This window comes from Carex rostrata, chromosome 20 (assembly GCF_964058835.1).
Source record: "Carex rostrata chromosome 20, lpCarRost1.2, whole genome shotgun sequence".
Lineage (NCBI taxonomy): Eukaryota > Viridiplantae > Streptophyta > Magnoliopsida > Poales > Cyperaceae > Carex > Carex rostrata.
The window spans coordinates 3,260,742-3,285,066 of record NC_135937.1 but is presented as its reverse complement, the minus strand read 5'-3'; the positions used below and the strand labels follow the sequence as shown (position 1 = coordinate 3,285,066).

At 33.0% G+C, this 24,325-nt stretch overlaps 3 protein-coding genes across 3 annotated transcripts; all 3 read left to right on the top strand.

Annotated features, from left to right (window-relative positions):
• The first annotated feature begins 2,439 nt into the window (after window positions 1–2,439).
• On the top strand, window positions 2,440–5,934 carry LOC144572129 (B3 domain-containing protein Os12g0592300-like). Its single transcript, XM_078321553.1, has 4 exons — window positions 2,440–2,571; window positions 3,254–3,680; window positions 4,746–4,942; window positions 5,550–5,934. Exons 1-4 carry the CDS (start codon window positions 2,455–2,457, stop codon window positions 5,802–5,804), a joined length of 996 nt encoding a protein of 331 aa, XP_078177679.1. The 5' UTR covers window positions 2,440–2,454; the 3' UTR covers window positions 5,805–5,934.
• Window positions 5,935–11,449: 5,515 nt separating this feature from the next.
• Window positions 11,450–17,016, top strand: LOC144572130 (B3 domain-containing protein Os12g0592300-like). The gene is made up of 4 exons (XM_078321556.1): window positions 11,450–11,601; window positions 13,686–14,100; window positions 15,697–15,896; window positions 16,541–17,016. Exons 1-4 carry the CDS (start codon window positions 11,488–11,490, stop codon window positions 16,787–16,789), a joined length of 978 nt encoding a protein of 325 aa, XP_078177682.1. The 5' UTR covers window positions 11,450–11,487; the 3' UTR covers window positions 16,790–17,016.
• A 1,352-nt stretch (window positions 17,017–18,368) lies between these two features.
• LOC144572128 (B3 domain-containing protein Os12g0592300-like) lies at window positions 18,369–22,100 on the top strand. The gene is made up of 4 exons (XM_078321552.1): window positions 18,369–18,517; window positions 19,671–20,097; window positions 20,747–20,946; window positions 21,538–22,100. The coding sequence occupies exons 1-4, from the start codon at window positions 18,401–18,403 to the stop codon at window positions 21,790–21,792; spliced, it is 999 nt and encodes a 332-aa protein (XP_078177678.1). The 5' UTR covers window positions 18,369–18,400; the 3' UTR covers window positions 21,793–22,100.
• Window positions 22,101–24,325: the final 2,225 nt, after the last annotated feature.

Here is a 24,325-nt window from a genome sequence, read left to right as displayed (position 1 = left end):
TTGGCATCCGACACTTGAACACGACAAGAATTGCACGTGTTATGTCCGCATTTTAACATATTATGCTGTTGGAAGTGTTTGTTAGAAGGACCGTAACAATGAACAACGCACGGTTGACATGGATTGACACACGGGATATCAGATGTTCTTTGTCATACTTTTATTTGGCTCTTTTCCGATTTTTTGAGCATTTTTAATTTGGAGATTTTCGATTTTATTACTATTAATAGTTTTTTCGGACTAAAAAAATCATAAGCATGTAGAGATTGGACAGTTTGTGGAGACACGTGCAGGAATGTATTTTGTTTTTGTACTGTTGGGTCATATTTTCAATCTTAGCTGTCCTCGCTCGGTTAGACTAGTTTCTCTGATTTCGGAAATTTTTTATTTGTGAAATAAAAAAAGAAGAAGAGAGAAATAGTAGATTATATTTTTTATTGGTAAAAGGATCTGTAGAATTTACTGATTTTAAAAATAAAAACTTATTTTTTTTTTTAAATCTGATGTATAGTGGAGATAATTTTTATATTAAATCTTTAGTAAAAAAGTGAAAAGTTATAAAAAATTAGATGAAATGTTTCTATTATATCTAAATTTTAAGATATTTTATTTATTTTTGTAAAAACAAATTATTAGAAAAAATTTAAAAATTACAAAATAATTTGAATTTGTAGAATTTCTACTGATTCAATTTTTTTAAAAAAAAATTAGTATCCTACTGATGTTTTTATCAATTAAAAATATGATATTTCTACGGATAAAAAATAACCTCCAATTTCTCATGTATTTCTTGCGACCAGTAGTGATCTTTCATTTATGCTGTTAAACTTTGGAATTAATGAAATCGCTCAAGGTAACATCGCCAAAAATAAAATAAAGGGAAAATTGTGAAAATGCCATTACAAAACCGTGGAAATGTGAAAATGCCACTCCGAACTTTGAAATTGAAAAAATGCCACTCCAAACTACAATAATTGTGAAAATGCCATTATTGCTGTATTAATGTTTAAAAAAATAGTAATACCCAAACTACCCTTAATCAAAACTGTTCTTTAATCTCCTCCATTACCTGCCCCATATCTCTAATTTCAACAGCCACTAACATGTCAGGTCCATTGTCAGAATCCCGTGTTCTTGTGGATTTTTCATCCTCAAATCGCACATCCTTATTCTTCCCAACTGACCCTTCAGCACTGATACTTACATTTTCCATGGTGACACTGATAGGGGGATCCAATATACCATTATCTTTTCCATCTTTTTCTTTTTCTTTTTCTTTTTCCTTTTCCTTTTCCTTTTCATTTTCTTTTTGTTTTTCTCTTTCTGTTTCTATTTCCCTTTGTTTTTCATTTTCTATTTCTATTTCCTTTTGTTTTTTTCTTTCTCTTTCTCTTTCTCTTTCTCTTTCTCTTTCTATTTCCTTTTGTTTTTCTTCAAAGTTAATCTCATCCTCCAAATCAGGGATGCCTTCTTGCTTCCTTACTCTGGTCAAGTCAGGGCTGCTAAGATAAGAATTTGAATTTGAGTTCAAATTCCCATACCTCTCCATGAATTCATCATAATTGGAAAAAGGGTCAAAGAATTCCCAAGCAGAGCTCTCTTGAACCGGCATGGATGGGGTCGCTGGTTTGCTTGGACCAGGTCGGTCATCAAAATTCGGGTTTTTCTTCAACTGAGAGATCGTGCATCAATGGCGTAACTGTTGAAGTATTCGTGTTCAACTTCTCCTCGTCATCTTCAAACGAGAGAGCATGAGAGAGAGGCATAACGGTCGAGGAATCCGAATTAGAATCCGAGCCCAAATCCGAACCAGCCTTTGATTTCCCTTTAGAAGAAATCGGGAGGGTCAAGACGTGAGGAACAGCTTGAACTGGAGGGTACGGTGGCAAATAATGGCATTTTCACAATTGTATGGAGGGCAAAATTGAAAATACATAAATACATATATTAAAACAGTATTTTTCAATTAATTCTTAATAAAAATAGTATTAGAATACAGCAATAATGGCATTTTCACAATTATTGTAGTTTGAAGTGGCATTTTTTCAATTTCAAAATTCGGAGTGGCATTTTCACATTTTCACAGTTTTGCAGTGGCATTTTCACAATTTCTCCTAAAATAAAATAACGTTAATAAACAGGATAATACAAGGTACAGTAATGCATTCTACATCGTGTGTGAGTTACTGGCGTAGAGCCTTTTCAAGTGTATCGTCCCATCAAGAATTTTAGTGTCTGGTAGGATGTGACCGGACGTTGCATTTATGGAGGAAGTTGAAATAACACGCAAGAGTCAACAGGAAAGCAATTGACAAATTGGCGTCAAGATTCGTGCTATATCCGACAAAATAAATCGGACGGCATGCTGGGGGTCTCAATAGACTTACGAAGTTACAAAAGGTGATCAGTAGGGGGAGGGAGAGACGGAGAGACGAGAGAAGCGGAAGCAAAGAAATGGAGGAGAGTTGCAAGGTGTGCCGAAAATGGCAACGCCATGCTTACTGGAGCCACAGGGATCCAACAAATGTCAAGTTTTTCGTTAAGATGAAAGCCTCCTTCAGGCGATACTTGGTAACATTTCTTATCGCTGCTCCCAGAAAGCTAATAATAGTTCTACATCTTTTTTTAACTTTGGGTCGTGGATGGTGACATTTGCATGTTTAAATAATACTGAAATTCATTTTTTTTTTTCATTTCTTACAATTAAAATTTTAATATTTGGCAATTATACATAACTTTTTTTTTTATCATGATGAAATTTCATTCAAAACAAATTTGGTGATTATATTACCTCTTGGTGAAAGCACTATATTATATTAGTATATATATATTTTTTTTAATGAATGGAGGAACCGTAAGTCGGTGAAGGTTCAAGGTCCTTGATAGTTTGTAATTTAAGAAAATTAGTCAAATCTGTGAAGGTTCAGGTTCAAGTTCTTAACCATTCAGGCAACAGGCCTTTGATTATCAGAGTTGACATTTATTAAATTAAAAGATATGCGTTAAAATAAGCTTGATCTTTTTGAAAACAGGGAAAACGGCCGGTAATTATATTTGCCAAAAAACTTCTATTAATCAAGAATGTTGTTCCAGTTAAGCAATCAAGACGAGTATGCAGCTTTATGTAATTTGACAAAAAGCTTACCTACTGTGTATTTTTTGGGTTTAATTAAATTTCATATTTTGCTAAGAGTAACATTGTTTCTTATTTGGAGAATATTGGAGAAACTAATCAACAAAGTTTTTCATGCAGAATCTGCCGAGAAAACTTACCAAGAATTTCAAAGGGGAAATATCTGAAATAATCAAACTAAAAGATCCTAATGGAAAGACTTGGAAAATTGATGTGTTTAAGTCACACAACAATCAATCTCTCCGATCTGGCTGGCGAGATTTTGTCACTGCTAACAAAATAGATGAAAATGACCTCCTAGTCTTTAAATATAGCAGCAGTTCCTCTTTTGATGTCTTAATTTTCGACCCTAGTGGGTATGAAAAGGCTGCTGCATTAATCATTAAGAACGAAGAAACTGAATCAGAATCCGAATCTGAATCTGAATCAGAAACAGTGAAAACATCTTCTGATAGTGACACTTCTATTCGAGTTTTCATTCCACCAGCGAAGATATCTTCTGAAAGTGTAATTTCTTCCCCTGCAGTTCCTGCGGATAATAAGAGAGGTAAGTATGAGGCCAATATTAATACTCTTGAATACAAACTTAGTCGATAGATTCAGAAAACAGCACTCCTTTTTTCTATGGCCGGTACTTTTTTAGCATAGTATGGTACCAAAAAATATGGTATGTTTCAAATCCGGTAACTACCAAGATATATGCATGACTCAAAACTACAAAGCAGTATGAGTCTATTAATGTCAGAGTGCCTGGTTGTTGATCCCTATCAGCCCTCAAAATGATTATTATGGAATGGAATTAGTGTTGTCTTAATTGTAATGCTGGTACATTCCTAGTTTCAATAGCTAATCTGAACCCTTGTTGAGTGCCTGCTTACGGAATGGAATTAGTGTCTGCTTATGTACTCTGCAGCTCAATAATAATTTGCACTTCTTTCTATCCAGTTGACATCCCAAAGATGAGGAGCCTTTAAATAAAGAAAAAAAATATTATCAAAACAATATATAATAATGGGTTCAAATACATACTACATTAGTCTGCATTCCTTGAGATCACTGATCTTTTTAGAGAGAGAGAGAGAGAGAGAGAGTGGCTAAGGTCAAAAGTTCCGAGTTCGTGGAACTATCAATTCGGTTTTTACATTTTCAAAGTCCAAACAGTAGATCCAAACTATTCAACACGATCTCCATATTAAATGTGCTTGGAGATCAAATTTTAATGTTTTTTTTGAATTTTTTTTTACTATTTAGTAAGTATTTTACAAAAATGCTATTTTTTAGTAGTCCGGAATTGTCTGAAAATAACAGTTTTGTAAAATACTTAATAAATAGCAACAAATTTTTTTAAAAATGTAAAATTTGATCTACAAGCACATTTTAATATAGAGATCGTGTTGAATGGTTTGGACCAACTATTTGGACTTTGAAAATATAAAAACCAAATTGGTAGTTCCACGGACTTGGAACTGCCACTTTGGTCTTAGCCACTATATATATATATACATATATAACCAAATTGGCACCAATTCCAATTAAGCACAAATGTCTAATACTGCATGCAAACATTGATCATATATATTAATATCATCATCATTATACAATTATTTGGCAGAAAGGAATGGTGATGGGAAATCAAGACATGCTAGTAAGAAAGCAAAGCAAGCACTTTATGATAAACCTTATTTTGTGCCCTTTAATCTGAAATTGTCAGTTAAGCAAAAAAAGATTGCAGATGAAATGGCTAGTGCCACTCAACCGGGCAGCAAGTTGTTTCTGAAGATCTTGTCTTCAAGTGATCTGGGCCGTCTGGTATGGTCTCTATTTACTGCATCACTGTTAGTTTTGTATGGATCAGCTGCAGCTTTATTTGATCTGGTTATTTTGGGTTTTGGCTCATGTGATGTCTTGGGTTGTTTGGGTTATTTTTTTGGAATTTCTGCTTTTCTCAGAGTCTGGTTCTTCAAGTGTTAGTTCATATCTTTCTATCCAGTCAGGGAACTAGCTAGTGTTGTCTATAGCTATTCATCCTGACAAAATTATTTTGGAGGAGGACACTTCTCCAGGCACGTCAAGGTACCATGTTGGGCAGGTCATTAGTCATTACTGTTAAATTGGATCTTTGGTTTGGTGGTGTTCAGGTTATATACCAGTTAGCTCAGGTTCAAATTTTACAGTGTTATATGTTGAGTTGGATAAGTTAATAGAAATGGATGATTCTATTGGGTTTTCAGGTTATGTAGATTTTTCTTGCTTTTTGTATGCAACATGGTGGATTCTTGAGTTTCAGATTAATTTTTTATTTACCAATTTTGAATTAAACTCACAACCGGTTCAGAAACCTTATCATACAGAGGAGATCTTTATTTTATACTGCAACTTTTTAGTAATATATACATATTTTTCTCTATTCATGCAGATAATTCCTGGAACTTTTGCCAGACAAAACATTGGAAAAAGAAGCCAGCCAATCAGTCTGCTAGTTGCAAACAAAGAGAAGGTTTTTGCTGCCTCCTACTACTACACCAAAAATATACAGTCAATAGGCGGGGGTTGGAGAGAATTTGCACTTGGAAACAATTTAAAAGAAAGAAACATGTGCCTCTTTGAGGTGAAAAGGTTAGACGGCACAGAACTTGCGATTGTTGTCCATGTCCCACCTAGAGCTAATTAGTGCCAAGTTGAACATGAACTTTATTTCAACCAAAGAAAAAAAATTCGCTAGGGATAAACGCTTTGGTAATATGCATTTTGAGGACGGTACTTTTGTGTGACTAGCAGAAGAAAACACCTCCATTTCTATGTCTGCCTGTCCTGTACTGATCGGTGCTCGTCTGCTCGATCATATATATATATATTTTTTTTCTTTTTTCCTTTGTAGTGCTGATTACTAGTTGTGATGTACATTTCTGTTCTGTGCACATTTTGCCTTTGTAGAAAACCTGGGTTTAGATATCTTGTTTTTTTTTCTTCTTTTTTTTTTCCTTTTTTTTAACAACTGGTATGAACCTCCAATCTCCATGCAACAAAATAAGATAAAGGGTTGAGTGACGCTATGGTACTATGCATAGCGCATATTGGCCTGCACTATGGATTCAAATGTTCGATTTGAAAATCTTAACGGGCAACCGATCAAGTCAACCTGGTCTCCAAATTTGGGGCTAAGCAACACCCTCATAGCTGCTGTATATATTTAGTCGTGCCAAAATCTTTTTATTCAAATAATTATATATATATATATATTTTGAATTTACTCTTGTCGAAGAGTCCAATTTCATACTCTCCACAACCAAACTATATTTTTTACGTTTGTCCGTTAATTTTTGTGTAAATTGTCTCTAAAGAATACTTCTCAATAAGAAAATGTCTAAGCAATTTTTCTTAATATTAAATTTAAATATCATGCATGCGCAAGGAAATTCAAAGTATAGTTTATATATATTTTTTTAATGTGTGTCGTTATTGGCATATATACCAATTGTACATTTATTAATAACATCTTGTGGTATTTTTAATATCAGAAAATATTATTTTACCAAATATTGTCACATTATATAGGGTAAATTTCGCTGTAGGTCACTAAACTTTGTTATTTGTCACGAATTGGTCACTCAAGTTTGATTTGTCCCTTTTGAGTCACTCAACTTTATTATTTGTCCCAATCAAGTCCCTCTATTTTTTTCATCCAAAATTTTAACGGAATGTGCTAATTCCGTTAGTATTTTGGATGAAATATGCTAATTCCGTTAATATTTTGGAGGGAATGAGTGTAAAAGTATAGAGGGACTTGATTGAGACAAATAACAAAGTTGAGTGACTTAAAAGGGACAAATCAAATTTGAGTGACCAATTCGTGACAAATAACAAAGTTTAATGACCTCCAGCGAAATTTACCCCATTATATATTATATAATTTTTTAATATATCATGTCTTTGTATGATTGTATCCATATCGACCAGATATTATCAATATTTTATCTGAATCCGTTTAGCATAACAAATATGAATTTATTTTGAGTTAGGCTAATATGACACTAGTGTTATATCAAACTAAATAACACCACATCTTAAACCCTTAGATCTGCTTTAAGATTCGTACAAAATGAAGTGCTTGAACAGTAAAAGCGGATAGTACGAATCTTAAAGTAGATCTAAGGGTTTAAGATGTGGTGTTATTTAGTTTGATATAACACTAGTGTCATATTAGCCTAACTCATTTATGTATTAACAAATTAGTCTAGTCCATTAACGCCCTGGTAGACCGAATTCCTGCAACAGTTTTGCTAATCAAGTGAAGCGAAACGGGTGTATACTGGTGTAAACCCTCTCTCGATCCACCGTCTCGTGTTACGGTTAATCCGAGCTAAGTTCTAGTTATTTCAGGGGAGAAATCATACTGGTTTATCCGATCTCTTCACCGGTTAGCTCTCAAATCTTTAATTTTTTTTTTTTTTCGTTTTTTTTCAATTTTTTATTTGAGTTGGATAGTTAATGGGTTCCTAGCCTTTTCTTGTTAGTCAGTAATTACTGAATTTTGCTATCTAGTTACTTCATCTGAATCCCTGATATATATCTTTTTTTTATCTCCGATCTCAAAATTCTAACCAGCGTCATGAGATATGAAATTATCCGACTCTATTACATGTTGCTAGAATTTTCTGAAGTCGATCTTAAATATTTTAATAAAAGATAAGAAATTGTTGATTATTTTGTTCCTATTAAATATTTATATTTACCAGGATCAACCTGAAATGCTAATTTTTTTAATTTCCGAATTGATGAATGCATTAGTCATACTTAGCTGCTCAATTCTACATATAGATCCATCGATTTAGTTATTTTTATTGGAGCAGAGGGAAAAGCTAAACAAACTTAAACTAAATTGCAATGAAATATACGCTCATGCTAATATATATCCACATTAAACTAATACAAGGTGCTGAATATTATTAGTAATACTAGTATGATACCAAAATGAATGAGAAAATTTCTTTTGTCAAAATTTAAACTTAAAACTCTAAGAATAAAAATGGCAGTGTTGAAAACTAATTTAAAATCACAATAAAATTTATGTAAAATGGAAAATCAGCGATACTTGTAAGGAAAATCTGTGTAATTTACTCTTATTATTATTATTTTTTAGTGAAAGCATATTTGTACTAATGTTCTTACATACCCGAAATTTTTACAAATTGATAAACCAAAACACCAATCTGGGTCGGAATTTATATAATTCGCATGGCCGCTGCCAAGGAAAGCGGGCAGCTGGAACCGGGCCGCTGCGAGAGGAAGCGGGCGCTTATTTGGGCCGCTTCTTGGCCCAGCGGCCACACTGGATTTTGTTTTTTTTTTGTTTTTGGAAAACAGAATTTTTTTTTGTATTAAAATATTAGAAATGTTGAATATATTTCTTGAAAATAGATGAAATACAATATAATTTGATTTATTAGAAAGACTGCAACAAATAACCCGGATCAATATTTTTCAGGCCGGATTTTTCGCGGCTGTAAGAAAAATTAATATATTTCTTTATGTGTTATTGAAAAATAATAAAAATACTTAGATTCTTAGTTATTGATCCCGGTTCAAAATTCACTTCTAGGTAATACAAAAAATATTATGATCCTTCTAGTACATTTAATTTTTTAAAAAGTTGTATCTATTTTTGAAAAAACAAAACTTTAATTTATTTAATGATTGTTTTTCAAAAATAATTCTCAAAATAGATATAACTTTTTATAAATTAAATGTATTAGAAAGATCACAATATTTTTTGAATTTCCTAGAAGTGACTTTTGAACCGGAATCAATAACTCAGAATCTAAGTATTTTTATTATTTTCCAATAACACATAAAGAAATATATTAATTTTTCTTACAGCCGCGAAAAATCCGGCCTGAAAAATATTAATCCGGGTTATTTGTTGCAGTCTTTCTAATAAATCAAATTATATTGTATTTCATCTATTTTCAAAGAAATATATTCAACATTTCTAATATTTTAATACAAAAAAAAAAAAAAAATTCTGTTTTCCAAAAAAAAAAAAAAAAAAGAGAAAAAGAAGCAAAATCCAGTGTGGCCACTGGCCCCCAAAGTGGTCCAAATAAGCGCCCGCTTCCCCTCGCAGCGGCTATGCGAAATTTAACAATTCCAGTCCAATTTGATATTTTGGTTTATTAATTTTAATAAAATGGTATTTTTAAATATTTCGGCTTACATACAACAAACCATTATTCATGTGGAGACAATATAATCCCCGGAGACATAGGTAGCGTAAAGGCATGCTATGATATCTCAACTGTAGAGAAGAGGCTCCAGTTTTTTTACTGTTAATTTTACTTTTTTTAGGATTGATCAGGAGTTGGGGACATTTTTGTATTTTTTTCCAGGTTTGGTACTGTACCTAAGTAGAGAAGTCAGTTCTGGTAAGATCTTTTAAAATTCTAAGAAAGCTATGGATGTTTTAGTAATTTTAGAAATGTTTTTCAGTTTACTATGTATTACACCTATCAGGCTATCACTTTCTACTAAAAAAATTTAATTAAAAAGGCATGCCATGTGTCAATTAGAGATTGGCTACATTGAATGGGGGCAGAGAATTTGGTTTCGTGAAAAAATATTTTTATAGCTATGCATTGGCGCTCTAAACTTAAAATGGAGTAAAGAGGTGTAAAATTTTAAAGCTGTGTTGTGTAATTATGAGTATTAGGATTGTATCTCGTGCAGTGATGCGGATCAATTGCTTGGAGGGATTGAATCGTCTGCCCTCCTGGGAGCAAGAATTTCCTATCCCCAGAGTTACTGTTGGTGGACCTCCTAAATCCTAAATCCTAAATCCTAAACTCTAAATTCTAAACCCGGCCCCACTCCGCAGTGGCTGAGGGGGCAGGATTTTCCTGCACCCCTAGGGGGGCAGGTGATCTACTTCCTTGCTTGGAATGACAATTGGTGTGTAGACTTATTGGAGATAAATGGTTGGTATTGTTTGTCTAATCACATTGGTGTCTAATGAGTTGTGATTATACAGTTTTTCATATAAAGTTAGCCATTTCTTATGAGTTTGAAGAAGTGCTTAACCAAGGCTAAGCGGGGGCACCTTTTCATTTTTGTCGCCTTATAATTTCACAAGGTTCATTTGATCATTTCAGATGCCAGTGTGTGTGTGACTGCCAGGTGCCATTAATGAATTCTGCAGTAACAATTTATATAGAAAAAAAAATTATTGCATTAGTTATAATAAATACTTTGACACAGAAACCCCCATGGCTTCCGGAAAGATATCGCCTCTGTGCTTGCGTTATAGAAAGTTTGGTGTTTGAAACCAATTTGTTTAAGTTCAAATTTTTGTGATTCAGATATAATAAAATTATAATTTGATAATTTTTTTCTTTAATATAAATAAAATATTAATATATTAATATTTATAAATACAAATAAACATATTTATGAGTCCATAAAACATTTGACGTATTTGAATTCAATTAACCTAGTATTTATTCGATGAAATTTAGATGAAGTGAAAAGAAGTGATAAATCTTCAGTTTTTAAATGTATTGATTGATTTGATCTGATCAGCTAATTAATGAACAGTGTAGCAGGCATAGCAAATGACCACTGGGGTCTAGCCTACAGCCTGCAAATACTTTCTCGACCGAATTCGTATCCTCTGCATTAACTCAAAAAGGAATCTTTTCCCTTAATGAATATAGACCGTCTGATCAGCTTAGATTGGTGCAAATTAAATCCGCACGACTATTAAAAACCCCCTATGTTTTAGTTGGAGATCGGATGGGCTCTGTTTACAATGAGACGGTCAATATGTATCTCTTTTGAGTTAAATGCAGACGATGCGGACTCTTCGGTCTTCTCGACCACTAGCGTAGTAACGTGGTGTGTTTTCAAATAATCAAATGTATCAATTATCATCCCATCAAAAATTGAAGAGGAGACAAACTGGTCGTATAATTGGCGGGTTGAAGAATGCGTATCCTCTGCATTAACTTAAAAAGGAATCTTTTGAATTAATGAATCTCAACTGTCTGATTTTAAACGGAACTAATCCGGTCCCTACTTATGATAAAGGGGTCCTTTAATATTAGTGCGGATCTAGCATGCACGAATCTTAAATCAAATCGGATGGTCAGGATTCATTAACTGAAAAGATTTCTTTTGAGTTAATGCAGAGGATACGAATTACAATATGAACGGATGTTGCATTTATTGGAGGAGTTGAAACAAGTACATGCGAACAATAGGAAATCAATAAATCGGATGGCTTTCTGGGGAGCTGAATAAATTATAAAGTTACAAGAGGAGAAGCGGAAGCGAAGCGAAGCGAGTTGCAAGGTGTGCAAAAAATGAAGCGTTGCAAGGAGTGCAGAAAATGGCAAAGTCATGCTTACTGGAGCCACATGGATCCAACAAATGTCAAGTTTTTCGTTAAGATGGAAGCCTCCTTTAGGCGATACCTGGTATCATTTCTTCGTTAAATAATACTGAAATTCAATCATTTTCATTTTTTACAGTTCAAGCTTTCATATTTGACAATTTATGAATAACTTCTTTTCATGGTGAAATTTCATTTCAAAGCAAATTTGGTGATTATTTTGCCTCTTGGTGAAGGCATTATAGTATTTGTTTATGTTTTTGGATAATTAATGGAGGAACGTCAAAGGTTAAAAGGCCGAAATTTTTATAAATAGGAAATACAAAAAAAAAAAATTAAAAATGAGAAATGACAAGGTGGAATTTTAAAAATAGGAAGGCAGTGTCGTGGTTTGGAGTCCCGTAGGGACGTCAAATCATACCACAACATTTGTTAAACAAAACAAAAAAGAAAAGATATATGTGTGCAGGGACGGAACTAGAATATTGAGATGAGGGGGTTAGAAAATAAATGGTAGTGTAATTTTATTTTATAGAGGAGGGTTAAAAGTATTAGTACATATAAAAATTATAAAATTACAAATTTTCAATGCATGGAAGTGGCTTAGCCTCCTTTTGAGTCCATTACCTTCTGCCCCTATATATATGGGACTTCAAATGAGAAAAAAAACTGGAAAAAAAAAAAAAATTCAGATGTGAGACGTCAAATTAGAAAAAAAAAAATTATAAAAGTGGGACTCCAAATTAGACAAAAAATCAGAAAAAAAAAAAAACAACAAAAGGAGCTTGATCACTAGTTATGATCTAATATCATCATATAATTTTTTAAAATTTTGTGTGTTTTTCTTTGCTACAAATATATATTAGCACAAAGCATATAACCAAGAATATATTTGGCTAAGTAAATTTTTCACTATTCGTTGATATGATTTTTTTAAAATAATATTATAATAGTAGATAGAAGCAATGGAGAAATTATGAATTGCAACGAGAATATTTGGCTAAGGGATATCTGAATCGTAAAAATTAATAATAGCAAAAACTAATGAAGAAAGAGTTTGAGAGAATTCGTATTTGTCTATATTAAATGAAAGTCATCATGTGCTGAATTGTCTTACTCAATATAATTGTGAATCAACAATATTTAACAGCCAACATAGATTAGGTACCAAATTATTATCAATTTATAGTCATCAGGTGTCGAATTATCATCAATTTATAGTCTCGGCCACATTATTTAACAACCAAAATAGATAATCAACAGAGAAACAACAATAAAATAAATGACGTAAACATAACATAGCATAACTTAAAAAGTCTGAAAATCATATAAAAATAACATAACAAGTCTAAAATACATTAACATAGCATAAAATAACATAAAAATCCCAAATTACATAGAAAGATAGAATTACATAAAAAATCCTGTTATAAAACAACACTAAGTTACAATTACATAAAAAGTCATGTCATAAAACAACACTATCCTTTGAAGTTAGTGATCAAGCTTCTTTTGTTATGTTTTTTATATTGTTTTCTGATTTTTTTGGTCTAATTTGACGTTCCAGATTTAGAAAAAAAAAAAATCAGATTTTGTTCTCATTTGGAGTCCCAAATATATATAGTTTCTTTCTTTTTTGTTTAGCAACGGTTATAGTATGATTTTGCGTCTGTGCGGGACTCCAAACCGTGACATTGTCTTCCTATTTTTAAAATTCTACCTTGTCATTTCTCATTTTTAATTATTTTTATTTTTAATTTCCTATAAATAAAAATTTCGGGTTAAAAGGTCCTTGATATTCTGTAATTTAAGAAAATTGATAAAATCTGTAAAGTTTCAAATTTCAAGTTCTTAACCATTCAGGTGACAGGCCCTTGATTACCAGAGTTGATATTTATAAAATTAAAAAATACAAGATAAAATAAGCTTCATCATTTTGATAATAGGAAAAATGGCCGGTAAATTATCTTTGGGAAAGAACTATTAATCAAAAACGTTGTGCCAGTAAAGCAACCAAGACATGTATACATGCCGCTTTATGTAATTTGACAAAAAAGCTTATCTATTGTGTATTTTTGGGTTGAAATAATTTTAATATTTTGTTAATAGCAACATTGTTTCTTATTTGGAGAACATTGGAGAAACTAATCAATGAAAATTTTCATGCAGAATCTACCGAGAAAATTTGCCAAGAATTTCAAAGGGAAAATATCTGAAAGAATCAAACTAAAAGATCCTAATGGAAAGACTTGGAAAATTGAAGTATTCAAGTCATACAACAATGTATCTCTCCATTCTGGCTGGACAGATTTTGTCACTGCTAATAAAATAGATGAAAATGACCTCCTAATCTTTACATATAGCAGCAGTTCCTCTTTTGATGTCTTAATCTTCAACGCTAGTGGATATGAAAAGGCTGATCCATTAATGATCAAGAATGAAGATTCTGAATCCGAATCTGAATCAGAAACAATGAAAACATCTTCTGATAGTGACACTTCTATTCGAGTTTTCATTCCACCAGCGAAGATATCTTCTAAAAGTGTAATTTCTTCCCCTGAAATTCGTGCAGAAAACAAAAGAGGTAAGTATGAGGCTAATATTAATACACTTGAATACAAACTTGGTCAACAGCTTATGAAAACAGCACTTCTTTTTCCCTTGGCTGGTACTTTTTTAGCATAGTATGGTACTAAAAAAATTGGTATGTTTCAAAGCTGGTCACCACCAAGATATATTCATGACTCAAAACAAAGCACTCTGAGTCTATTAATGTCACAGTGTCAGTGTGCCTGCTTGTTTGCCCGAACTGTCCTCAAAATGATTATTATGGAATGGAATTAGTGGTCTTAATTGTAAAACTGGTAGATTCCTATTTTCAATAGCCAATCTGAACCCTTGTTGAGTGCCTGCTTATGGAATGGAATTCGGTCTGTTAATGTAAGTACATCAATAGAGAACCTTAATTAAAATTTACATCTCTGCTTTCAATCCGGATGACATCCCAAAGACATGGAACCTTTAAATATTGGAAAAAGATATTACCATAAAAATAGCATAATAATGGGTTCAAATACAGGCTGCATTAGTCTTTATTAAATTAGTCTGCATTCATTGAGTTAACTGATCTTTTTACATTAACATATATATGTGCAAAATTTATCTTTATTATTTTTACCAGTTGAAGGAATTGTGGTGGAGATAGTACATCAAAACATGTTCAAATAAAAGTTACTGGGGATGATTCTGAAAATTAGTGAAGAATACCCCATGTTTGGTTGAGGCCTAAACCATGGAATAAGAGGTTTAGGCTTCAGTTATGTGGCCAAACAAGGATTAATTAGGCCGGCTTAAGATGGCTCAAGTCTAATTTTAGGCCTCCAAATTTAAGCCACCTATCTAGTTAGTTTAATCTATATTTCATCATGTGGCTTGTTTTATCAAATTAACTGTAGCATGTGAAATCCATGACAGTTGTTGGTTTAGGACAATTGCTGATTTAATACATTGTAGGTTGTGTGATCGTCAATGGTATACTAGAATGAAATTTATGGAAACACCAAGTTAGACCTCCAAACTTCTAGGCCTCAACCAAACACCACCCAATTTTTTTTTCTGAAATGCTTGGCAGAGGCTGCCAAGGTTAATACAGTATGATATAAGTTTTTACATTCGCATCCTCATACTATTAGCATATTACTGCAAGGAATAAAACAATATATCTAACACCTCTGATCATTACAGCAATGAAAATTAAGACACCTCTAGCAGTATTTACACCACATCTTTTCTTCCCCTTCAATTTTAATTGCTAGAGCATCAGGTTCCATACACCTTCCCCCAAATATTAATCCATGAGTTCCACCATACTTCTTGAACAGTAGCCCCTGGTGTCATCAAGATACACCCAAATATTAGCCTTCCAAGTTGTGAGTTATTAATTTTGTCTCATCTTGCATATATCACATTGTTTAAACATGAGTAGCCGTCTAGGACCGATGCAAGTACCTACGAGGTTCACTCTTTGGTAAAACAGGAAGAAAAAAATCCATTTTCCTTGGAAGCATAAAGCAAATTGGCAAATCAAGCACCAATTCGACATTACCCGTTAATAACTGAATATCTAATCCTGCATGCAATCATTTATCATAGATATTATCATAATACCATTATTTGGCAGAAAGGGATGACGATGGGACTTCAAGACATGCTAGTAAGAAAGCAAATCAGGCACTTTCTGTTAAACCGTATCATGTGCACTGTAAACTGAAACTGTCAGTTAAGCAACAGAAGATTGCAGATGAAATGGCAAGTACCACTCAACCGGGTAGCAACTTGTTTCTGAAGATCATGACTTCAAGTGATCTGCAGGACCGTCTGGTATGGTCTCTATTTACTGCAGTGCCGTCAGTTTTGTATGGATCAACTTCAGCATTATTTGGTCTGGTTATTTTGGGTTTGGCTCATTTGATGTCTTGGGTTGTTTGTGTGATTTTTCTTGTTCCAATAGTTTGAATCTCTCCTTTTCTCGGTTCTCTACTTGCTCAAGTGTTAGGTCAGATTGGTCTCACCAGTCAGGAGGCTAGCTAGTGTTGTCTATGGATATTCATCCTGACAAAATTATTTTTGAGGAGAACATCTCCAGGCATGTCAGGGTATCATGTTTGGCAAGTTGGGTAATTAAAGACTACTGTTAAGTTGGATCTTTGGTTTGGTGGTGTTAGCCCAGTTTCAAAGTTTACCGTGTTATAGGTTGAGTTGGATATTTAAATAAAATAGATGATTCTATTGGGTTTCAGGTTAAGTAGATTGTTTTTGCTTATTTTTGTGCGACATGGTGTGGTCGTTAGTTTCAGGTTAATTTTATATTACCAAATTTGAATTGAACTCCCAACCAACCAACTGATTTAGAAACCTGATCAGGTGGTCAGGGTGCATAAATTCAACTACATGTAACAGAGGAAATCTTTATATTATCCTGCAACTTTTTTGTAAAACATATATATTTTTCTCTATACATGCAGACAATTCCTAGAAATTTTGCCAGACAAAACATTGGAAAAAGAAGCCAGCAGATCAATCTGCTAGCTGCAAACAACAAGAAGGTTTTTCCTGCCAACTACAAGTACCATGAAAAACTGCAGTCGATAGGCAGAGGTTGGAGAGCATTTGCACTTGAAAACAATATAAAAGAAAGAAACATGTGCCTGTTTGAGGTGAAAAAGTTAGATGTCACAGAAATTGTTGTTCATGTCTCACCTAGAGCAAATTAGTGTCGTATTGAACTTGAGCTTTACCTTTACTTCAATCAAAGAAGTTTGGACATAGGATAAAAGCTGGGATAATATGCATTTAGAGTATGGTAAAAACTTTTTTATGGGACTAGCAGAAGAAACACCTCCAATTCTATGTCGATCATATTCTGTTTGTTTGTTCTCTTTTTCCTTCTAATGGGGATGACTAGTTGTGTTGTACATTTTAATTCAAGAGGTTAACAGCACCTCATTACTTTCATCTGACTTTGATGGATGCGTTGGGTAGCTCAGTACATAATTTGATTTGGTGATCTTAGAATTTGTTTCAGCAATGAAACACGTGGTGGATGGAAAAATAAAAATAAAAATATTTGGTGAGCTTGTTTTCTGTTCAGCGGCCATTTTACATGTGAACTGTCATTATTCAATTAAGAGTACGCAAAATATAATATAGATTCAGAAAAAGAACTAGGAGCAGATGCTCTTAAGCTCACCAATTTTTTTTGATGAACTTAACTTTAAAATTTATCGGAATGAGTTCAAACAACAAATATAAACCGTTAAAATCAATTTACTTCACATGTGTTGCATTTATATATGTATATTTTTAAATTTTCAACTTAATTTAGTACAAAGTCAAGCGGTCAAAAAGAAAAGTTTATAAGTTAATTTAATGCGTTCATTTTCATTTTTTGTTAAGTGCTTAACTTTATAATAAATTAATTCAAAAACTTATAAATTTTTGCATATAAATTCAAATTGACTTTAACAGTTTGAAGTTTGAATTCCTTTTTTTAAGTAAATTTGATAAATTTTGAAGTTAAGTACATCTAGTTCTACTCCGTATTCAATATCCAGGTCTCTTAAATACTAACTACTTAGGAGATATTATTATGATTTCTTTTATTTCTCATTTTCTGTTTAATTGTTTGAATTATATTTAGCTTGGAATTCGAAAGTTGTTAAATAGAAGGGAGAGGCACTGTCCAAACGCTCCGACACAATTAGTGGTTCAGACTATAGAGATTAAATATAATAAAAGTTAGGTATATAAAATTTTTCTACTACAAATGTGATTAATTCGACACTATCCATAATATTTTATTTTAAAATATATTAAAAGTAAAATTTACATATAAAAAAATGAAAATAAATGAGATCAATTGACACAATTATAAAAATATCAATATTTCTGTAATAAAATATAGACTGTCATGTCTTCTTAAATTAAAAAAAGAAAAAAAATAACAACCGCTGATTTTTGTTTTCAAAGACAATAAAATTCAGCAGTTGGGACATTTAAAAAAAAAAATTCAGAGTATTTGCGTAACATTTTTTTTAAATCTAGGATGAATAAAAATTTCGGCTCAACGGCAAAAAAAAAAAAAAATGAAGGTGCATAAATGTACATTTACCGTGTGTGAAGTTACTAGCGTAGTGCTTTTTCTCATGTATCGTCCCTTCAAGAATTTAAGAGAAACAAATTGGTCGTACAACTGGAGAGAAGACGGACGGGACGTTGAAACAATAGGCTTTGAGATCCGTGCATAGACTTACAAAAGTTAAAAAGAGGATTTTATTAGTCAATAGGGGGAAGGGTGTAGAGACGAGAGAAGCGGAAGCAAAGAAATGGAGGAGAGTTGCAAGGTGTGCAGAAAATGGCGAAGGCATGCTTACTGGAGCCACAGGGATCCAACAAATGTCCAGTTCTTCGTTAAGATGGAAGCCTCCTTCAGGCGATACTTGGTAACATTAATTCTTAGCTGCTCCCAGTAAATTAACAGTTCTACATCTGAATGTATAAAATTTTCACTGTATTAGAATATCTGTTGGTGTGTTAGGGGAACCTTTTTCTTTCTTTGTAAGAACTGATTTTTTTTCTATTTACTTTGCATTTAATCACATTCAGCTTGGGCAATTGATAGTGACATTTGCATGTTCATATAATACTGAAGTTTCATCATTTCATTATTTTTTTATAGTTAAAGTTGAGTAGAACTAGGGTACTCACCAAGCTCTTTGGTGAGCTTAACTTCAAAATCTATTGGAATAACTCAAACAACAAATCCAAACCGTTAAAACCGACCTACCTCATGGGTGATGCATTTACATGTCAAATTTATAAATTTTGGACTTATTTTAGTATAAAGTCAAGCTGTAAAAAAAAAAAAGGTTTATAAATTAATTTTAATGTATTCAATTTTCATTATTTTTTTACCACTTGACTTTATATAAGTTACTTTGAAATTTATAAATTTGGCATGTAAACGCATCACTTGCTAATTAGATAGGTTTTAACAGTTTGGATTTGTCGTTTGAAGTCAATAGGTTTTGGAATAAAGCTCACACTTTGTTAGCTTAACTGCTTAAGAACACGCTAGTTCTACTCGTGAGAGTTTTCATATTTGACAATTTATGCATAACTTTTTTTCCTGCTGAAATTTCATTTCAAAGCAAATTTGGTGAAAGCACTTGTGGTATTTATTTATGTTTTGGGTTAAATGGAGGAACTGTAAAGGTTCAAGGTCCTTGATAATTGAAATTGATGAAAGTAAATGTTCAGGTTCTTAACCATCTAGGCGAGACGCCGTGACAGGCCCTTGAATACCAGAGTAATATTTATAAAATTAAAAGACAATTGTTAAAATAAGCTTCAGCCTTTTGTAAATAGGAAAATCGACGTATATATTATCTTTGCCAAAAAAAGCTTCTATTAATCAAGAGCGTTGTGCCGGTAAGCAATTAAGACGAGTATACATGCAGCTTTATGAAATTTGATGGAAAGCTTGTCAATTGTGTATTTTTTGGTTTTAATTAATTTTCATATTTTGTTAAAGAGTAACATTGTTTCTTATTTGGATAATATTGGAGAAACTAATCAACAAAAAAACTCATGCAGAATCTGCCGAGAAAACTTGCCAAGAATTTCAAAGGGAAAATATCTGAAATAGTCGAACTAAAATTACCTACTGGAAAAACGTGGAAAATTGAAGTGTTCAAGTCATCCAACAATATATCTCTTCATTCGGGCTGGAGAGAATTTGCCGCTGCTAATAAAATATATGAAAATGACATCCTTGTTTTTAAATATAGCAGCAATTCCTCTTTTGATGTCTTAATCTTCGACCCAAGTGGGTATGAAAAGGCTGCTGCATCAATCATCAAGAACGAAGAAACAGAACCAGAATCTGTCTCCGAATCTGAATCAGAGACAGTGAAAACATCTTCTGATAGTGACACTTCTATTCGAGTCTTCATTCCACCAGCGAAGATATCTTCTGAAATTGTAATTTCCTCCCCTGTAATTTGTGCAGCGAACAAGAGAGGTAAGTATGAGGCCAATATTAATACTCTTGAATACAAACTTAGTCAATAGGTTTGGAAAACAGCACTCCTTTTTCCCATGACTGGTACATTTTTAGCATAGTATGGTACCAAAAAAATATGGTATGTTTCGAAGTCGGTCACTACCAAGATATACCCACGACTCGAAACTAAAAAGTGTCAGAGTGCCTGCTTATTTGCCCGATCAGTCCTCAAAATGATTATTATGGAATGCAATTAGTGTCTGCTTATGTACAGCAGCAATACAGAACCTTAATTAAAATTCACATCTCTGCTTTTCATCGAGTTGATTTCTCGATGGAATCTCCAATACATCTCTTGTACATTATGATTTGGAATTAGTGCCTCCTTGTATACAACATCAATAAAAACATCTTTTATCCCTTCAAAGTAAGTCTCATCTTGCATGTACCACATTGTTTAAACATGAGTAGCCATCAAGACCAATGCAAGTACCTATGAGGTTCATTCTTGAGTATAACAGGAAGGAAAAAATCCATTTTCCTTGAAAGCATAAAGCAAATTGACATATCAAGCACCAATTCCACATTACATGTGAATAACTAATACTGCATGCAATCAGTGATCATAGATATTAATATCATCATAAAAAATACCATTATTTGGCAGAAAGGAAAGGCGATTGCACATCAAGACATGCTAGTAAGAAAGCAAAGCAAGCACTTTATGATAAACCGTATCTTGTGCCCTTTAAACTGAAATTGTCAGTTAAGCAACAAAAGATTGCAGATGAAATGGCTAGTGCCACTCAATTGGGTAGCAAGTTGTTTCTGAAGATCTTGTCTGCAAGTGATCTGCAGGATAGTCTGGTATGGTCTCTATTACTGCAGCGCCGTCATTTTTGTATGGATCAACTGCAGCATTAATGGTCTGGTTATTTTGGGTTTGGCTGTGATGTCTTGGGTTATTTTCTTGTTCCAAAAGTTTGAATCTCTGCTTTACTCGTACTCTGGTTGTTCTAGTGTTAGGTCACATCTTTCTATCCAGTTAGGGAGCTAGCTAGTGTTGTCTAAGGCTATTCATCTTGACAAAATTATTTTGGAGGAGAACATCTCCTCCAGGCATGTTAGGGTATCAAGTCTGTCCGGTCGGGTAATTAAAGTCTGCTGCTTAGTTGTTTCTTTGGTTTGGTGGTGTTCAGGTTAATATTGATTAATGATTCTAATGGGTTTTCAGGTTAAGTAGATTTTTCTTTCTTATTGTGTGTGACATGGTGGATTCTTGAGTTTAAGGTTAATTTTATATGACCAACTTCGAATTAAACTTGCAATCAACCAATTGATTCAGAAAACTGATAAGGTGGTCAGGGTACATAAATTCAACATGTAACAGAGGAATTTTTTATTTTATCATGCAACTTTTTAGTAAAACGTATATATTTTTCTTCTCTATACATGCAGATAATTCCTATCACTTTCGCCAGACAAAACATCGGAAAAATAAGCCAGCAGATCAATCTGCTAGTTGCAAACAAAGAGAAGGTTTCTCCTGCCAACTACAACTACTGCGAAAATCAGCCGCGGATAGGCAGAGGTTGGAGAAAATTTGCACTTGCAAACAATATAAAAGAAGGAAACCTGTGCCTGTTTGAGGTGAAAAGGTTAAACGGCACAGAACTTGCGATTGTTGTCCATGTCCCACCTAGAGCAAATTAGTGCCAAGTTGAACATGAACTTTCCCTTTACTTAAATCAAAGAAAAAATTACGCTAGAGTTTGGATTTGGGATAAATGCTTGGGTAATATGCATTTCGAGTATGGTAAATTCTTTTGTGTGACTAGCAGAAGAAAACACCTCCAATGTTAATTTTGTCTGCCTGTCCTGTACGGATCAGTGCCTCATCAGTTTTTTTTTTTTTTCCTTCTAGTGTGGACAACTAGTTCTAATGTACGTTTTAATTTAAGAGGTTAACAGCACCTCATATACTGTCATTTAGCTTTGATGGATGCCTTGAGTAAAGTTCAGTCCTTAGGATTATTTGGTGATCGTAAATTTTTTGTTTCAGCAGCGAAAGAGGTGGCAGATGTCCTTATTTTTTAAAAACAAAAGTTGATTTGTTGAGTTTGTTTTTTATTAACTGTCATTTTTCATGACCTGCCATTATATATATTCAATATAAGAGTACGAGTAAGGCTACGGTTCTATGGGTTGCATAGAGGGCCTCTATGCAACGGCTCAATATTCGAGTTTTCAAAATTCTAACGGTCAATTCGAACCATTCAACATGATCTCCATATAAATATCTACTTGCAAAACAAATTTTACATTTTTTTAGAATTTTTTTACTATTTTTTTAGATAGATAGAAAATCACTTGATCTAAAAAATTCTGCACCATTCAGATATTTGATTTTCTACTATCTAAAAAAATAGTAAAAAAATTCTAAAAAATGTAAAATTTGATTTGCAAATACATATTCATATGGAGATCATGTTGAACGTTCGGATCGACCGTTAGGATTTTGAAAACTCGAATATTGAACCGTTGCATAGAGGCCCTCTATGCAACCCATAGCACCTAAGTCTTACTCTAAGAGTACACTAAATATATCTATATATATTCAATATCTAATTATATCTGTTAAAATACTAGCTAACTACTTAGGAGATATTCCGTATAAATGTTTGAATCATTTAGCTCAAAATTCGGAAGTTAAAAAATAAAAAAAATAAAAAAACTATTTTCTACTATTTATTTATAGAACTCATATCGGTTTTTTTTTTTAAATAAATAAGGGTCTAGCCCATATTTGATTTATGAGTGTCCGTTACATAGGGGGTGTAACTATAAAATGAAAATTGTCAATGCGCTCAAACCGGTTGAACTAAGAAAAGAAAAACAGAGAGAGAAAAAATGAGAAAAAAATGGAGAAAGTAAAAGGGAAAAATCCCACAAAAATTGATTAAGAAAACTAATTGCTGAAGTCTATGTTGCCGTCCCATTATTCACTCTAGTTGTCAGAAACTGTAGTTGCCAGATGACCTCGTTTTGCAAGGCTGTTATATATTTGAACCTTGATGTTTTCCGTGAACATCTTTGCGCATCTTTCACGCCATAAGAGCAGAGTTGATTTGTATTTGATTGGCGCTGCATAGCTAATGATGCTTGCCCTTCGTGAGACCTCCGGTACTGTGTGGTTCATTCTTTCTGGAATTTCTCTCTTGCCAATACATCATATAAGCTAGGGAGAACGGACATTCATCAAATAGTGTTATGCAGATTCCTGAGCCACTTCGAATAGAATGCATTTGTTGACGATTTGGAAGCCCTTCCTGTTGAGGTTGTCCATGATTAGCAATTTGTTCATTGATATCAACCAACCAAAAACTTTTACACTTGGAGACGGCTGTAATTGCCAGACTATCCTCGGACCATCCTTCAACTTGTGATGTGCACTCTTGACCTTGTAGGTGCCCGACTGCCTAACTATTCTTTTTTTTTTTGAGTGATTGACAGAGGCAATACTCATTCAACCCTAAACCCCTTAACTATTCGAACACAGTACCGTTGACAGGCCCTGTCAATGATTTCAAAAAAAAAAAAACACTATTCGAACACAGTAAACTTTTTGATAAAAGGGCTGCTAGGTCCGTTCAATTTCGAAACAGAATTAAGTTACAAGACTAAACTCGAACACAGTACTTTGCACAGGCACATAACTACTTCGAGACAAATTATAGGGGATGAATATTTTTTATAAACAATAATTAGAAAAAAGATTTTTATGAAACCATCATGATTACTTTTTTTTTTATTACAAAAATCATAAGAACCGAAATGTCATTTCGGTCCCGAATTTTTTTTTATTTTGGAGCGAAATAGCAATTCGGTCCCAGGTATTTTTATAATTTTTCAATGTATTTTTTTCTCAAAATATGTGAAAACGACTGAGATCGAAATATCATTTCGGTCCCAAAAAAAGGTCATTTCAATTCTAATGGTTTTTGTTTAAAAAAAAAAAGTTATCATGTTGGTTTCATAAAAAAAAAATTCTAATTATGATTTATAAAAAAAATTCAGAAATGTGCATCTTAATTTGGACCACTGTTTCATTTCTAACGCGCTAAACTTTTTGGACACAATTTTCTGAAGAAAGATTGTACGAGTCACCACATAATATGTTTTTTTTTTTTAATGTAAATTAAAGATTAAGTAGATAGAATGCTATCTCAATTAACTTAGTTACAGA

Excerpts from the sequence above, each read along its gene's own strand:
- LOC144572129 (XM_078321553.1), top strand. The coding sequence starts at position 2,455 with ATGGAGGAGAGTTGCAAGGTGTGCCGAAAATGGCAACGCCATGCTTAC. Across the intron at positions 2,572-3,253 it reads CCTCCTTCAGGCGATACTTG|AATCTGCCGAGAAAACTTAC; the intron begins GTAACATTTCTT and ends TTTTTCATGCAG. Across the intron at positions 3,681-4,745 it reads TCCTGCGGATAATAAGAGAG|AAAGGAATGGTGATGGGAAA; the intron begins GTAAGTATGAGG and ends ATTATTTGGCAG.
- LOC144572130 (XM_078321556.1), top strand. The coding sequence starts at position 11,488 with ATGAAGCGTTGCAAGGAGTGCAGAAAATGGCAAAGTCATGCTTACTGG. Across the intron at positions 11,602-13,685 it reads CCTCCTTTAGGCGATACCTG|AATCTACCGAGAAAATTTGC; the intron begins GTATCATTTCTT and ends ATTTTCATGCAG. Across the intron at positions 14,101-15,696 it reads TCGTGCAGAAAACAAAAGAG|AAAGGGATGACGATGGGACT; the intron begins GTAAGTATGAGG and ends ATTATTTGGCAG.
- LOC144572128 (XM_078321552.1), top strand. The coding sequence starts at position 18,401 with ATGGAGGAGAGTTGCAAGGTGTGCAGAAAATGGCGAAGGCATGCTTAC. Across the intron at positions 18,518-19,670 it reads CCTCCTTCAGGCGATACTTG|AATCTGCCGAGAAAACTTGC; the intron begins GTAACATTAATT and ends AAACTCATGCAG. Across the intron at positions 20,098-20,746 it reads TTGTGCAGCGAACAAGAGAG|AAAGGAAAGGCGATTGCACA; the intron begins GTAAGTATGAGG and ends ATTATTTGGCAG.